Genomic DNA, 16,439 nt, shown 5'->3' with positions numbered 1-16,439 from the left:
GAAGTATGATGTGAATTTTTGTGCAAGATCACATTGCCCTAGGATAGGAGTCTTCTGTGTTTAAGAGAAAGTTTAGGCTTCAGCTCTTCAGTAAGCATTGCACTTTAATGTTCCAATACTGGCCCAGAAAACTGTACGCACCACTGTTCTAGTTGATGGTTAACTTTTGAACTTTTTCTCGGTCGGCAATTGAGGATGTTTCTGTTCCATACTCTCAGGCTTGTAGTGATGAATTCATCTCTCGTCACCAGTAACTATTCTCCCTTAAGAAACTTTCACCTTTCTTAGAGAATTGGTGCACATTTTTTTTCTTGATATCCAAACGCTTCTGCTTATGCTCTTCTGTATGTTGTTTCAGCACCAAGTACAACCTCAGACCACAAAAAATATGGTGGCGGGGTGCTTCATCATGCTCTCAAAACCACTTTTTGACCACTTGAGTCCTAAAATATGCCTACTGTATGCCATAAAGGAAGAAAAAACTCCTTAAATGTGATACCCTGTCATTCAGTAGATTTAGGCCATCAACTGACTTAATTTTTTTGACACATAACATTCCTGAGCCTAGACCTGACCAACTAAAGCAACCCCAGATCATTACACTGCCTTCACAGACTTGTACATGATACAGTAGGAGCATCACTTCATGAACTTCCCTTCTTGCCCTGACACGCACATTGCTCTGGAATAGGGTCAATCTGGACTCATCAGACCACATAACTTTTTCCATTAAAGTCTAGTTTTAAAGTCTAATCTTTATGCTTTATGTAATGTCACCAAATGTTTAAGTGATCTCCATTCATGATTTTCTTCTGATTACATTTCTTCCACAAGGTTGACAGTTTGGCACTATCCAACACCAATGTGTTGAAGGGTTTTCAACTCAGTCCAGTAATTTTCCAATAAATCTCACTTTTTCTTTGCTTGATGCGGCCCAATAATTTGACACTTCTGAAATGGCAATATTTTTGGCAGTGTATATTAAAATGACACTATTAATTAAACTGTGTCATCCTTTAAAGTGCACAAAATATGCTCACATTTACAATATCTCTGGATGTTTTTGAAAAACTTGTTAAAATATTCTGAGTAGAGTGTAGAAGAAATCAGTTTGAATGTCTTTGAAAGCCAACTCTGAACACACACAGCCTTCTTTTCATGAATATTGTCATACCCTATATGGTCATGATAAAGGTTTGTGAACACCTTAGCATCTCTCCTACATATATGTGCCTAATGAACTTCCCTTTGCTGGTTTAGTCCCCTTTTGCTCTGAGAAGGCTTTCCCCCAGATTTGGGGTGCGGTTGTGGGTATTTGAGCTTGTTCAGCCATAAGACCATTAGATCCATTAGGTCAATATTAATGATATACAGTATGTCAATGGGGTTTGATAGGCCAATTCAACTTTGGCAAAACATGACTGTTTATGTGGCCTCGCCTTATACACATACATTTTAACTCAGTAAACAAGCAAGGTTTTAAAATTATTGTGGATAATCGTCTCCCATGCTCAATCTCAGTGCGCGTCCGTCACTAGTATAGTCAATCTCTGTATCGCACATATACTGTGACTACTTGTGTGTTTGCACTTTTATTTTGTGTTTTTATGTGTGTGTGTGTGTGTGTGTGTGTGCGCTTGTGTAAGTGGGAGTCACTGTCAGGAAACTGGTGTGTGTGCACACATGGTGTGTGTATATGAAAGTCATCCTACACAGTAGCCCCCCTCCTCTTTCTCTCCTCTCTTGTCTCAATCATTACAGCCATGATTCTTTTTCAAGGTGGTGTACAGTAGGTTAATTTGAAGTGTAGGTTAGTAGAATCATTTTTACTTTATATTTTGTATGAATAATTTTTATATATAAATTTTTGGGTTGTGGAATGATTTAAAAGAGTTTTTATTATTTCTAATGGGGAAATTTGCCTTTATATACAACTGCATTGGAATACAAGCAAGCTTCCAAAACAAATTATACTCACAATCCAAGGTTTAAACGTTTAAGTCCCAAACAGAAGCAATCAAAAGTAGATAAATTTTTGTATTTATTTACTATTCACCCGGCACATATTTTCAAGGACCAATTACTTTAAATACAAATATCTGTACAGCATTTATGGATGTTCTGTTCCTGTCTTTATCTTTCTGTCTCTTCAAATGTTTGTAGCTATAGAAAGGTGGTGTCTAATAACTGCACGGGCGGTGTGGTGGACCTTTACATGGCCCGTAAGCGGCCATGCCCCAGCCAGGCACCTAAGGGTCTCCACCTGGTCACCAGCGATGGAAAGCTCACAGCCACACTGGGCCACAATGTCACCTTCCTCGTTTTCCTAGAGCAGGTGATTTATCACTACATTGAACAGGCCAACTTCACTCAAAATATTATTGTGCCATTTAGCTGGTTGGACACAGTCATTTGCTCAATGCTAAGTGGCTTTCAACCACTAATAGAGGACTAACTTGGATGGCAACTAAAAACATGAACTTGAGTAGCATTTCACCTAATGCATCCCTAATGTACTGCTTTTTCTTCCTAATGCTAATCACCAGCTATGACCATACTAATATTATTTTTGGATTTGCATTTTTTTTTATCTTTCCTCTAAGCTATCTGATCTTTTTTTTTTTTTCGCTCTCCATTATGGTCTACTTAGTTTTTGCCAATAATTGTCCACTTTTTTTTTAACTAAGTGGGTCTGATGGTTTAAACAATAGCACGTTATAGTACTATAGATTAGGTCATAGCCATAAATGCTTTTTGTTGTGTTTTTTGATAGTTTGTTTTGATTTTATTCATTTTTTTTGTCTTCAAAGATTCAAAGATTTTGAGCCAGACAACAGGCTGTCTTCTGTCAGAGTTGATTATTTCTTAAATCATGTCATTGCATACAAAGGAAAGACTGTAACTCTGCTTGACAAGTGCTTACTAAAATCTGCAAGAGAAAATTCACTTGACATTTTATTTTTAATGGATGCCCAACGCAATAGCTTATTTGATGTTGAAATGATTACTATCATTCCCGGTTCATGGCAGGGTGACGGATCAAGGACGAGTATCACCATGAACTTCGGCGACGGCCACAGCATCACATATTCCAACGTGAGCTCTATTGAGGATGGGATTAAATACATCTATAAAAACGTGGGAATCTACAGAGTGACCGCAACCGCTGAGAACAGCATGGGGTTCGAGACGGCGGTTCTTTTCTTACACGTTACTTGTGAGTTCCTGACTCTGTTTATGTTTAAGGAGTTTCATCTTATTTCTAATGCACTGTTCATATGTATCCTTAAATGCTCAATCTGTAGCCAATCTTTAAACATATACGTTACACATCATCTGACCTGAAATTGGAATGAGGTATTTTGTCAAATATTGCTATAGTAAAGAGAGGGGCATGAGTCTAATCATCGTGTGTATTTTATCATGCTTTCATAATAATACTAATTATAATAATTATTATTATTACAATTCAGAAATACGTATGCTCTGTCAGTTGTTAAACCCTGAGCTAAAACTAAATGTGAAATAAAAATAGCATAATAAAACAGAACCTATTATATAAAAGAGAATAAATACACACAAAAACATGACTAAAGAAATAAAATGAGAAATACATCAAGTAAATTATATAATGTATAAACGTTAAATATTACACAGCTATAGAACTAATAGTTATTGCAGTAATAGGAAAATCACATAAAATACCCATAATGGAGGAAAACTAGACAAAGGAAAGTACTAAGGTGCGAAGCTGCTGTTTTATATGAGTGAATCGAACCATTACCCATCTAGAAACACTTTTTCTATAATTTTGCAGAGCAGATTTAAAAGCAAAGGCCAATTACTTTCAATGGAGCTGTACATGGAGCTCACTGTGAACTAAAGGCACAGATACAGATAGCGTAAGTACGGATATGCATAGATGTAGAAAATGTAATTTGACACAGCACTTTTGGGTGGTTATTATTTTAGTATGTACAGTATGTACTATATTGTTAAAAATGCCCCTCCCCCTTAACCCTTATTTATTTGACTATGAGTTTAATTTGCAATGAGGTTTACTATATTTTGCTATACATAAATATATATTTTTTCTTTTTAGCAGTTGCAAAGTCTTTCCAATAGGTTTATACATAAATCTACATGGGAGGAGTAGCATGAGAGGAGTAAAAGAATATGGATAAAAAACCTCGTTTTCTATTTTTTTTTTTTATTTGTGAGATCTTGCAAAAATCCAACTCAGATCGATGAATAAAGGTTTATTTTGTGGCATTATAAGTGGTCATAATGCAGAAGGTGTGATCTGTTGGAAACATATGGTAAGCATAACTATCCTAAGGATACATATTGTTTACATTAGATCTACAAAGAAATAAACATCAAAGAGTACTTAATACTAAAATAATAATAATAATAATAGATGCAACTTTTTAGCAGTTACACTTTTTGCCTTTTCTTACACTGACCAAGATATAATCTCTCACATTTGCTCACAAACTTTTTTGTGAGATCTCATGAAAGAGAATGGGCCTCATAAGTCAAAATTCTCTTAAATCACGCTTTAATATTTTCTTAATTTTCTGTTAAAAGAAAACATAAGAGAAGTCAACACCTGGGGCAGCGACCATCCTTAACCATCCCAGTCTGCACTTGCTAAGTTGAGCTGAATGATTAATCCCCCTTGATCTTACACGGGAACCACATACAGTAGGATTAGCATGAAATTAGCATAGGTAATGCCCTATAAGGGTGCATGTTGTGCCATGTTGTAAATCGAGCACTAAAATTAGAGAGATGCTACCAGATGAAATGTAGTTAAAAGGTGAATTACAGCAGTAATGGAATTGAAGTACTTTGTAATTAACATAAACAAAGTAAACATGTGGTCTTCCAAAGCATGAACACTGGAATTGCAGGTAAATCAAAAATGCAGCAATGGCAAAAGATCTTTGTTTATGATGCTGTGAATGCTATGTCAGCTAAGGGACACACGGTTAAAGAAAGTATATTTAAAAAAATAAATAAAATAGTAGTCTAATGGAGTGCATGGAGTGAGGGCACAACCTCCATCTGCTGTGTTACAGTTTTTAAAAGTCCAGGGATAGTTTCGTTATTTATATATTTACTTATTTATTTTTTAATAACAGTTTAAATGGTTATTGGTCTGCATAATTTTGTTTCAGAGCGCTCGTGTCAATCTGAAAATGCTCAGCATCCATTCATCCATCTCATCGAATCTGTGAGATCGCTAAAGTGCGGTCTCTGCGTAAGCCAGTTTGAAATGCACAAGCACCCATAGTCTTTACATAGATCAGTTGACCAACATTATATTATAATTTATAAATGTATTAATGTATTCATCAATTTATTCATTCATCTTCTATACTGCTTATACTACAGGGTTATGGGGCTTTTGAGCCTATCCCAGGAGACTTTGGGCAAGGGGCCAGGGAGCCATACCATCACAGGGCACACACACACACACACACTCACACTGTGGACTATGAGACAGCATGCAAAATCCAGACATACAGACCCGAGGCAGGATTCTAACACTGACCCCACCATGCTCTAATCATTATAAGTACATTAAAACATATAATAATCTAGATTTTATTATGACGCATTTTTTATATTTCACAATTAAATTGTTTCATGCATCGGACAAACAGTTTGTAGACTGTAAAAGAGGGTGGTTTCATGGCTAAAACATTTTCTTTTACCTAAGAGAAGAGCGAAAATAGAAAAACACTGATGAACCCTAGAAATAAATGGGTAAGGGATTAAATGAATTTATGGGTAACAAAATAAGAAAAATTAACTTCTTCATACATAAAATGTGAACTTATCAATTTTTCTCATGATTCTAAAGCTTTTGGTAATATATTTTTTAACTTTTTTCCCTAGCAGTTTTATAATGTCTATATTATCACTAACTTTGTCCCTAGTTCAAGCTGACGTGCAATTGCTACAGTATTTATTAAGACTAGTGAGTTGCGAGCGTCTGTAAGTTAAAGTGCTTTCCTATGAATGTTTTACATTGTGAAATAACTTCAATAGCTAAGAATGAGTAAAAGAATAAATATGGCTTCAAATGTCTCAGAGTAACATCATCATCCCTGTTTGGTATTTATTGTGTGATGAGAAAGAACTAGCTAGCGGGTGGGAAAGGGCCAAAGACCAAATTGAGTACCAGCAACCAGTGTGTGTTAGATAGAAAAGGTAACTTTAAGCAATATTTCCCATGATTTGTTGCATGTTTTCAGTTTACGAAGATTATTTGATATTGTTTTTTTAATTATGTACAGCATTTTTGAAAATAAACCAGCACCTATAACCTTTAACAGTAACATACGGTATCTTAGTGCAAATGTAGATCTGAAATCTGGCACACCACACTTTTCTCAGCCTCCATGTGCAAATATCAAAATATAAAAGTTATTCTTGCTTTTTTAATTTAGAAACACAAATCAAGTTTTCAGTAGTTTAAATATAGGCTATTGATTTGTGCTTTCTCACAGGCTGTTAGAACATTTTGCTGCTGATTTATGTCAGGCTGTAGTTTGACATGAAGGTCGTGCTGATCTGATCAGAAATCATAGGTACCATAATCAGTATAAGGTGCTTTTTCTCTTGTCGTTACCTCTGACCGAATTGACCACTACTGCCATGTCGAGGCAGAGAGATGTCACAGCGCTGTGTTATTGATTGGAGAACGGCCCTGGTCTTCAGATCAGTCAATCCAGCCAAGCTTAGGAAACAGAAATGGCTGTCTTTGAAGCAAAGGAGATGGAAAAGTCTTTTACAGATGGCAGGAACTCCCTGGGTGGAATAGCTGCGAATATATATTGGATACTGTTCTTTTTTTTTCTTACTATGTCCTGTAAACAATTTCTTTTTAACCCAGACTCTTGTTTTTTATCTATGACTTCATTTTCTCTTTTTCTAACCCCTCTCTCTATTTACTCTTTCTTTGTGTTTCTTTTTGGAGTAGGTCAGCTGGAGTATATCCATCTCTCTGCGCCGTTTGTGGCAGTGAAAAATAAGGAAGTCAACCTGACAGTGGTTCTGTGGCCGAGCCAAGTAGGAACCGTCACCTACATCTGGTGGTTTGGGAATTACTCAGAGGTAATGCGGTACCTTCTCGTTCAGCCTCCATGCATCAAAATGCAAAAAGCTTTGTATGGCTCAAAGTGGGTCTTGGGTTTAGTTTAGGGAGAAAGAAAGCAAATACGATCAAATAAATAGTACCATCCAGGGTAAAAAATATTTTTAGTATGTTAATTATTATTATACCACTGTGGGACAGAAAGTGTATATTTAAGTAATATGATGAAGCAGGAATGTTTTATTCTTTATGGAAATTTTTTATTTGTAACTTTATGGGAAAATGGAAAAAACAAAAATAAAAGGTAACCAAAATTTAATTTAGATTAGCTGAAAATTAAACAAACAAAAAAAAAAAATCAGGATTTTTTTGGTCAGTTAGGCCAGTGGTTCTTAAACCTGGTCCTCGAGGAAAACACTGGGTTAGACCATCATCATTAGATAGAAACTTCCAAAAAAAAAAAAAAAAAATATTAGAAGAGATATGTTCATCTTACTGTATCCTTATTGTTAAAGGATATTAGTGTTTTAAAATGTTAATAACTGCTGAATTTGAACTAGATTTTACATAAAAAATACAGTATATAAAAAGTATATAACATTTCCTGTTGTTTATAACAAGTTAATAAATTCTATTATCTTTGTTTTATAAGTATTTCTCTGTGTATGTGTGTGTGTGTGTTCAGAGTGAATGAAGATTTCAATTCTGATCATTCAAAGATTAGGTTTGGGTTTTATTAAGTATCTATGTTTATTTATTTAAATTTGTTTGTTTGTTAGTTTGATTGTTTGTTTATTTATTTTAATAATTCATTACCACCAACTGGCCACAACTGATTGAATGACCCTAATCACCGGTGGTATTTTGCCGTACAAAGGCATTATCACGTGACCATTTAGGTTTATTGATGGCAAATGCTTCATAATTACACAACAGAACACAATTATTCCACTTGTCTAACAACAACCTTCCAACTATTGTAATCCAAACTATTTTCCTCATTGTTATTATTCATGTCCTATTAAATTCATCTTTTTACAATAGTTGGATAAAGTGAATTACAATATTATTATTTTTTGTTGTTTTTTTCCTTGAAAAGTTTAGTGCTTAAGCAGTGATGTACCAAACCCACTCGTTTCCATAATTCGTAGAATATTGCTATAAGAGTTCTGAGTATCTATTTGTACTAATACTGATCAGACACTGCCATGTTTAAAGAGCCATGGCAAATTGCTACATCAGAAACAGAATGGTTCCATCCTGAAAGATTTCAGTTCTTTTTTTTTAAGACAAAGAAATAGGACAATAGTTGAATGTACAAACCTTAAGAAAAATATAGCCTTTGTATAGTAGTTGCATCCCGTTGCATGCATCTGCCACTCTGTGGGCACAATAGGAATGATTTTTTTAAATTATGATATTGTGAATTTCAAATAAACATAAAGTATTAAGCCACCCCTTATCCCTTCAATTCTTCATATTACTTCAAAAGAGACACACTGTATATACATAAAATATATATTTTAAATATATATTTTATGTAGTCTTAAGGAACATTTTTGGCTCTCATTTTTAGTCTAGTCCCTGTACCTGAGCAGTTTCAGGGGAATTACTTTTATTATTATTTATAAGTCACACAGTGACCTATGAATCATTCAAGCATAAATAAACATCTAACTTTTGCTCATATCTCGCTGCAAAACTTTTAAATCGAAATGACAGGAAATATCTTTAGTAACAAAAATATTATTTTTTAAAAGTGAATCTTTATGTTTTGCTACTAACCTAATCTGACAAGCAGTTCTTTAAAGCTATGTGTTCTTATTCCTTTTTGTCCCTGAGTTTCTTTGTATGTTTTTCTTTCTCGCCCTTGCTTCTACAACCACAGCCAATAATCACACTGGAGGGGAGCGTGGCTTTCACTTTCCCTCGGGAGGGAATAAACGTTGTCACTGTGCAGGTGGTAGCCGGGAGCACTATTCAGCAAGACAGAAAAACCATTGCAGTCCATGGTGAGTGGCTGCTCCCTGACAGCTAGCCAATGTGGGAATACTGTTTTCATGCTCTTCTTCTGCCTTCAGTCTCTGTTTTGCCTGTGGAAATAAATCTGTATCTCTGTTTTGCCTGTGGAAATAAATCTGTATCTCTGAACTGAACGGAAATAAATAACTGCTATTATACAAAACTTTATATAGACACCTACCACAAGAGTACAAAGAATGACCGTATTTTACCATCTAAGGAAAAGTATACAATTATTACTTAAAAGCATGTTTACTTATTTGCAGGGAACATTCTGTTTTTATAGATATCAGTCATTGCCACACCAACACATTATACATAAGGGTGATCTGTGGGTTACAAGCACTCTTTTCCAATAGAGACCAGCTCTTGCCATTTTAAACACTCATCACACTGAGCCATGTTCCCACTATCTTCCCAAAAATTGGTTTAACACAGTAAGAACTTGAACAATTTATCAAAAACGCGGTAGAAATGGGTAACTATGTGATATTGCCTCCCTTGACGTGAAGCTGCTGCACTTTTATTTGGACATGTTAAAAAAAAAAAAAGCCTGGTGAGGACATTTTTGAAACATAATGTTGAAAGAACTTAATAAGCACATGGCAATGACCAGACAACGGCATAACTGACAACACCTCTTAGTGACTTCGTTGACATACAGTGGTACAAGCATGGCGCAGTTTGATAAAGAAAAGATTGGGTGAATTCTGTATGAGTGTCACTGCATTGTTGCTCCATCAGTGGAGTTCTCACAATGACCTCTTCAGGCTTGGGCTTTGACCATGGGAGATCAATAGTATGTTGTGGAAAACCGCATTAAGTCCATGTTACGGTCTTACCATAGTAGTGCTTACCATGTTTATGGAACTCATGCAGCAGGTTATTAGTGTGTCTATGCCATGCTTAGAGAATGTTCTATAAATACTGGATCTAATTCCTCATACCATCCCTTCATGACCAAAAGCACTGCACATGTTGCAGTAATCATACCAAACCATCGGTTAGTGTGGTACAATTTGACCGGACATAGTAATAACTTGGGTTGATCTTGTTAGACCTTCTGAGCATGTACATGACAACATCATAGACACATTGAGAACCTGGCAGGTGCGTTCGATATTTTAGGGTGCAGTGGGAACTTTTTTGACTTCATTGGTGTGTGACAATGGCATTAACTAAAACAATAAAGAAAACCAAAGTTGAGTAATATCTTATGATTGTGACTCCATGCAAACCCATTAAAAGCCTACTGGAAATTAATTGACTGACTGAATTAAAGTCATTATTTGAAATCCACTGACAGATTAGCAGAATGCAGTACAAATTTCATTACAGTTTTCATGCAGTCCAGGAGAAACGAATATAAAAAAAAATAACGCCATGCTTATGGCCACTTCAACCCTCTGCCACATGTGGTGATAATATTATTTTAAATGTTTTTGCATGGAGGATCCGACAGCCAAATTACGGCGGTGTAATTTCACAACAATTTTGTGCAGATTGGCAAAAAAGTATTAGAGCTCTTTCACAAAAATGGCTTTTGTATATTAGGAAAATTACCTCTAAAGTCAGTTGTGCTAAATGGTTCTTCAGCCTTTTTGTTTCGGCCGAATCCATGGACTCAGCCCAATTTTTTTTTTTAAATCAATAAATTGTTCATGTAATTAGACCTATTGTGGTAATTTCTCATGCTTGAGTAGCAGCCAGTGTTTGAATCACAAAGACCATGAACCCCAAATAATTCAGGCAGTATTGATCAGTACTTGACATCTTATTAATTCAACATTCTATAAACTGTACAAATGTTTATAAATAATTCTAGTTTAATTAAAAGGGGATTTGAAGTGATTTTTTTATTGAACTTATTTTTTTTTACACATTTAATTTTTTTTGTCACATTTTATTAATTATTTCATTATTTTCTAATTATTTTAATACATTTTATTCCTAATTTTCTTTTACTGTTAATTAATTAATTTATTAATTTATTAATTTCTACTCTATTACAGAAAATTTCAGGTCCCATCTTTTAGCCTTTTCCTCCAATCTGGATGAGCACAACCCTGATGTGGCAGAATGGAGGCTGGATGTTAGCAGAGTCATCAAAACCTCCATGGTCCATGTGAGTGAAATCTGAGGCATCTTCTTCTTTGATCTATTGGATCAAGTGCACTTTGCTAAGATCAGGCTTTTTCCCCTTCATTAATTATATAACCACCCTGAGCTCGAACAGTTCTTCCACTCTTACTCCAGTGATAACTGGCTGTGGTTCCTTTTGCTCAAATTTAAAGACTTCCCTAAATCACTGCAAGACTTGGATCTGTTGCAAATGAGTAATGAATGCATCGTGGCGGTGCCACAGGAAAACATCATTTCTGCCTTGCTCTCAATAATCCTCATGTGTCAAATAAATGAAGCTCTGGACTGCCACAGAGGAGAGTTTATGATGCTTTCTAATAACTGCACAATGGGTGTTTTTTAAACTTTCTGCTGACCAATGAGAAGTTAAATCAAACACCATCTGGCATACTTGGGCATGGTCAGTCGCAGCATCATACTGTATGAATGGACTGGAATGTTAGACTGTATTAAAGCCAGGCTAGTTCTTTAATTAGGAGTTTAAAAGAGAAATACTAAAAGTAGCTTAGTATTAATTTCCTGCACTTTTAGATTTGAGATCAGAATGTGTTATGTTTATTATTAGATCATTTCTTACCATAGTATGGGCTTTAATTTAAAGCATATGTATGTTTTACACAGTTTTATTATTTTATTGGTTCTACGCTCTGATAAAATTTATTTTCAGGGTCTTGTTCAGTAGAGTCCCCAAATAATTTGGGACTTATAATCAACAGTGCTAAATTGTTATTATTTAACAAAACAGTCATATGGGAGTTTTTAGGAAAAGCATCATAACAGGTAAATCTGTGTGTATTTTATTGCTGATTTATTAATTTTAAAATAAGTGGTAACATTAACTAATGTTTTATGCATGTTTCACAATACATTTAATTAGAAATAGGTAAGGAACATTTAAAAAATAGCAGTTGTTGGTATAAGATAAATAAAATATTGGGTATCTATTAAATAAAGTATTTACTGGGAAATATTATTGCAACTTTTGGTAATAGGTGATTTCAGCTGATAATTGAGATAAAGATATATACAGTATTAAGACATAGACTAATCAAAAGACTCAGCTTGAGGTATACAGTGTTCTCTAAATATATCGCTCCAGACAAAAAAAATAAGAGAACTCTGCAAAATAATCATTTATGTTGTTTTTTTTGTGCATGTATTTGTGAGATGAACAGTTTAGTTAATTTTTTTGTGAACAGCTGATAATATTTCTCCGAAATTCTAAATGTACAGTTATTTAGAGTGTAGATTTAAAGGAAATGACATCACAACACATCAAAAACTAAGATCTTTGCAGAGCTTTAATAACTCAAAATTATTTTTGATGATGAAACAAAATGCAAATAATTTGTAAACAAATTGTTGGTCACACTCTGCCTAAATAACAGTAAGAGATCGGTATTTTGGTGGAATAACCCTGATTTGCAATTACAGCATTTAATAGGTTTTGACTCTGCACTAGTATTGCTTCACACTCCACACTTCATATTGCTGTTGGGTAACTGTACACCACTCGTTTTGCAAAAACAAAAAAAACAAAAAACAGCTCTGCTTTGCTTGATGGTTTGTGACCATCCATCTTACTCTTGATGACATTGCAAAAGTTTTCTGGAGTAAATTGCAGTGGTCTCATTAATTTTTTTCCAAAGCTGTATCTTAATAGACATGTCTAAATCTAAAATATAAATATTTATGAGATCTTCAAATAAACATAAGTACATCGACCGGTTGCTTGTTAAAAAAAAAAAAAAAGAAGCTGTTTAGTCCAAACCACAATAGGCATGTTCGCCATATGTGTGCTTCACTCCAGTGGAGTCGTAATCTGGCTAATGAGTTTTCAGCAGACCACCTGGGCCTTACCGAAGGACGGCACACTTTAACCTTGTGATTTGACCTGAAACTAATGTCGATATTCTGGGTTTTAATTGCCTCACTGCCTTTATTATATTCTCAAAATAATAACAGACTATGTGATGATGTGAGAACATTCTGCACAGATGTCAACTGTTAATGCTTGCTCTGCTTAATAACCAACATAAACTGCTGCCTGGTTCATCCCCTGAAGTGTGAAATGTAGTTTGTTTGAAGGAAAAAGGAAGCACAGTAGAATTAAGTATGTATTCATTCATTTGTTCTTGTCCTGCATCCGTACTACATGCTATTAAATTTTCAAATAGTATGCCAAACCACCTATGATGTATTGTTATCACTATATACTTATAACCACTGCCAGGTGAACTGAATAGATTCAAGATTCAAAGAACTTTATTAATCCCAGAGGGAAATTGCTTTGTCTTGGTCATACAGTTGCTTTGATTAATTTCCCGGGAAGAAAGGAGAAAAATAGACAAAAATTAAATTAAATTTAAGAAATAAAATTAAAAGAAAAATACAATAAATAGAGGTAAAAATAAAATTAAATATAGCACACAGTTACATATTGCACTGAAAATAATTAGTATACTGATATTGCACTTGGGATGTAGTATAAGTAAATAGAAAGAATATTGCACAAATATACTGGTAATTAGATATTGTTGATGAAACCAATACAATATTGGACTTAGTGTCTTGTGTTGTGATGATGTAGTTGATCAGTGTATAGTGGTGTACAATATAAACATGCTTTAGTAGTTTGGGATGTACCCAAACATCTGGAGAAGCAAAAAGGAAAAATAAAAAAGAGCCAAAAGAAAAAGTTATGTTTTTTATCGTAACATTATTTCTTTTAGCACTTTTTTCATTTAGTAGATATTGCTATTAGTGAAGCAAGCTCGGTAAGCTTGTGCAGAGTCAGCACGAATCTGTCAGATCTACAACAGTGTAATGGTCCTGGTTGATGTACTCTTAATGCAGTGGTTCTCAAAGTGTGGTACGCGCGCCCCACTAGTGGGGAATACAGACATGACAGGTGGGGCGCAATTAACGGGAGGGAATTAGTGGACCTATTCTAATTCATGCTTTTCTTTATTGACAGTAAAGATCAGACACTCGAAACTAAACAATCACACGCAAAGAAATGGATCATTAATACAAGTAAATTAAAATAACATCAGAGAAAAATTGGAACCATAGTGCAACAACCATGGTTTAATGGCGGCATGTTAATTGCAGAGGAACAATATATAAGGAAACATTCGGTATTATATATGTCATTTCATTTATTCCTATGTGTATGCTGATATTTCTGTATTTTTGTTAAAAATTAATATTTTATCAGGCAGTACTAGTCTGGCATTTCTAGTTTCCAGTGTGGCAACAAAGTTGTTTTTTGATCCTTCAGGCGCTGAACAGAAGGGAAGATCAATATCGTTCTACGCTTTTTGTTGCTGTGCGGCATTTTGCGATGATCCCTTAGTCATTCGTTGCGCCGTAGAGAATAATGGTGTTAATGCTTTTAAACATGTCTAATTTAAGGCGAATGGAGCTTAAAGACAATAGAGAGGAAATATATGTGGGTATCTTATTTGCGGGTGTATTTTAGAGCATAACATCGGGTCAGTAGCGTACTGTATGTAGTGAGCATAATAACGTCAATGGATACATTTGTTACATGGACCACAAAAAGCAGGTGATTCAGCACCAACAGCATAATCAACCAAAAAGCCAGCCAAAAGGAAAACATGCTGAAGCCCACTGTATGTTGCGCTTGGATTCATGGTGGGGATGGTGGGGGTAGAGGAGAGATCCATGTGTGTTTCGTGTCTTAAACTGCTGGCAGCAGACAGCACGAGACCAAACAAAGTAGGCAGACACTTAGAGACAACACACCCCAGTCACGTTAATAAGCCACTTGACTTCTTTGAAAGAAAACTCTAGATAAGTGACAAAGTAAGCCTGTTATAACATCTGCACGTGTATTTTATCTGTTTTGAACTTGGTGTTATTTGATCTTATTGGTTTAGAAATTGATATTTCAATAAATAGTACACTTGGCCGATTTCGTTAACATTTTGTTGACAAGTGGGGCGTGAAAATTCGCCCACCACCTTAAGTGGGGAATGACAGAAAATGTTTGAGAACCACTGTCTTAATGTAACTAGGTTCATTTAAGGTATTGCAGGTAGATGAAAACAGGAATGGGTGGGTCTGACTTTTTGTGACAGAAGCAGAACCGATTAAGGTTTAATTAATTTCTATGAAAACAGATCAGACAAGATTGGCCAGAATGGTTGTGGAAGCTAGTAAGGAGATCTTGTCAAAATTTGTGAGGAAGCAAGCAGAATCGGTCGACATTTTATCCATTAATTATTTGTAGCACTTATCCTGTTGTTAGGGCCACAGGGGGGCTGGAGCCTATCCCAGAAAACTGAGTGCATAAGATACAAAATCATACTGGGTGCAATCATACAAAATACTACAGGCAATTTGGAAAGGCCAGTCAATGTACAATGCATGTCTTTGAATAGTGGGAGAAAACTAGCGTAACAGAACATGCAAACTTCTCACACACAGAGCTGAGATAAGATTTGGGTCCATACCCCACCCCTGGGTGACGGTGCTAACCAGTACTGCCACTTAAAGAAGCTGGAATTGGGGGAGTTACCAAGGTTACCAAGGTTATTATTTTTTAGCGAGCTACTGTAGTAGGAAAGGTCAGAATTTTGAAGTAGAGCTGCCACAATGGGTGAGAAAGATTTTTTCTTTTGGCATGGTGGATAGAATTGGGGGTTGGGAATGATGACTAAAAACCCTAGACCATTACCAACAACAATAAACCCAATGATACCAAAAGCACTTTAACATGGTACACATACATAAATACAGTGCACAAACGTGCTTTTTTGTTTCTTATTAAGGTATTTCACACATTGTCTAAAGCTCACGTGTATGTTTTCTAGGTGACTGGAGTCAATCCAGAACATCTGTTGGTCACTGTATTGCCAGGACTGCCCACTGCTGCTGAATTCTTCCTGCTCCCGGACAAAGAGCTAACAGAGGGCAAAGCGGACAAAACAGTCACGCATTTAGACCAGGTATCCACAAACACACGTACTTTGCTTTTATCCATTGGAAGGTATATGGGCTTATTTATTTTCACTATCAGGTGGGGCAAAGATTAATGACAGGCTAGAAAAAAAAGCAGTGTTCCAGTGTCTGTCAGGGACATAGCATTAGGGGTTTATTATATATATATATATATATATATATATATATATATATATAT

At 35.3% G+C, this 16,439-nt stretch overlaps 1 protein-coding gene across 2 annotated transcripts in view; it reads left to right on the top strand.

Annotated features, from left to right (window-relative positions):
* Positions 1-16,439, top strand: part of LOC128506861 (VPS10 domain-containing receptor SorCS1) — a 254,147-nt gene that overhangs the window by 223,259 nt on the left and 14,449 nt on the right. For both annotated transcript variants that reach the window (XM_053477466.1, XM_053477467.1), the window contains exons 18-23: positions 2,164-2,335; positions 3,031-3,217; positions 6,995-7,128; positions 8,997-9,120; positions 11,143-11,255; positions 16,114-16,248. In XM_053477466.1, the coding sequence (XP_053333441.1) occupies positions 2,164-2,335; positions 3,031-3,217; positions 6,995-7,128; positions 8,997-9,120; positions 11,143-11,255; positions 16,114-16,248 (865 nt within the window). The remainder of the gene's footprint in view (positions 1-2,163; positions 2,336-3,030; positions 3,218-6,994; positions 7,129-8,996; positions 9,121-11,142; positions 11,256-16,113; positions 16,249-16,439) is intronic.

The sequence above is a fragment of the Clarias gariepinus genome, chromosome 18, assembly GCF_024256425.1.
Source record: "Clarias gariepinus isolate MV-2021 ecotype Netherlands chromosome 18, CGAR_prim_01v2, whole genome shotgun sequence".
NCBI lineage: Eukaryota > Metazoa > Chordata > Actinopteri > Siluriformes > Clariidae > Clarias > Clarias gariepinus.
This window is presented reverse-complemented; position numbering and strand designations above follow the sequence as displayed.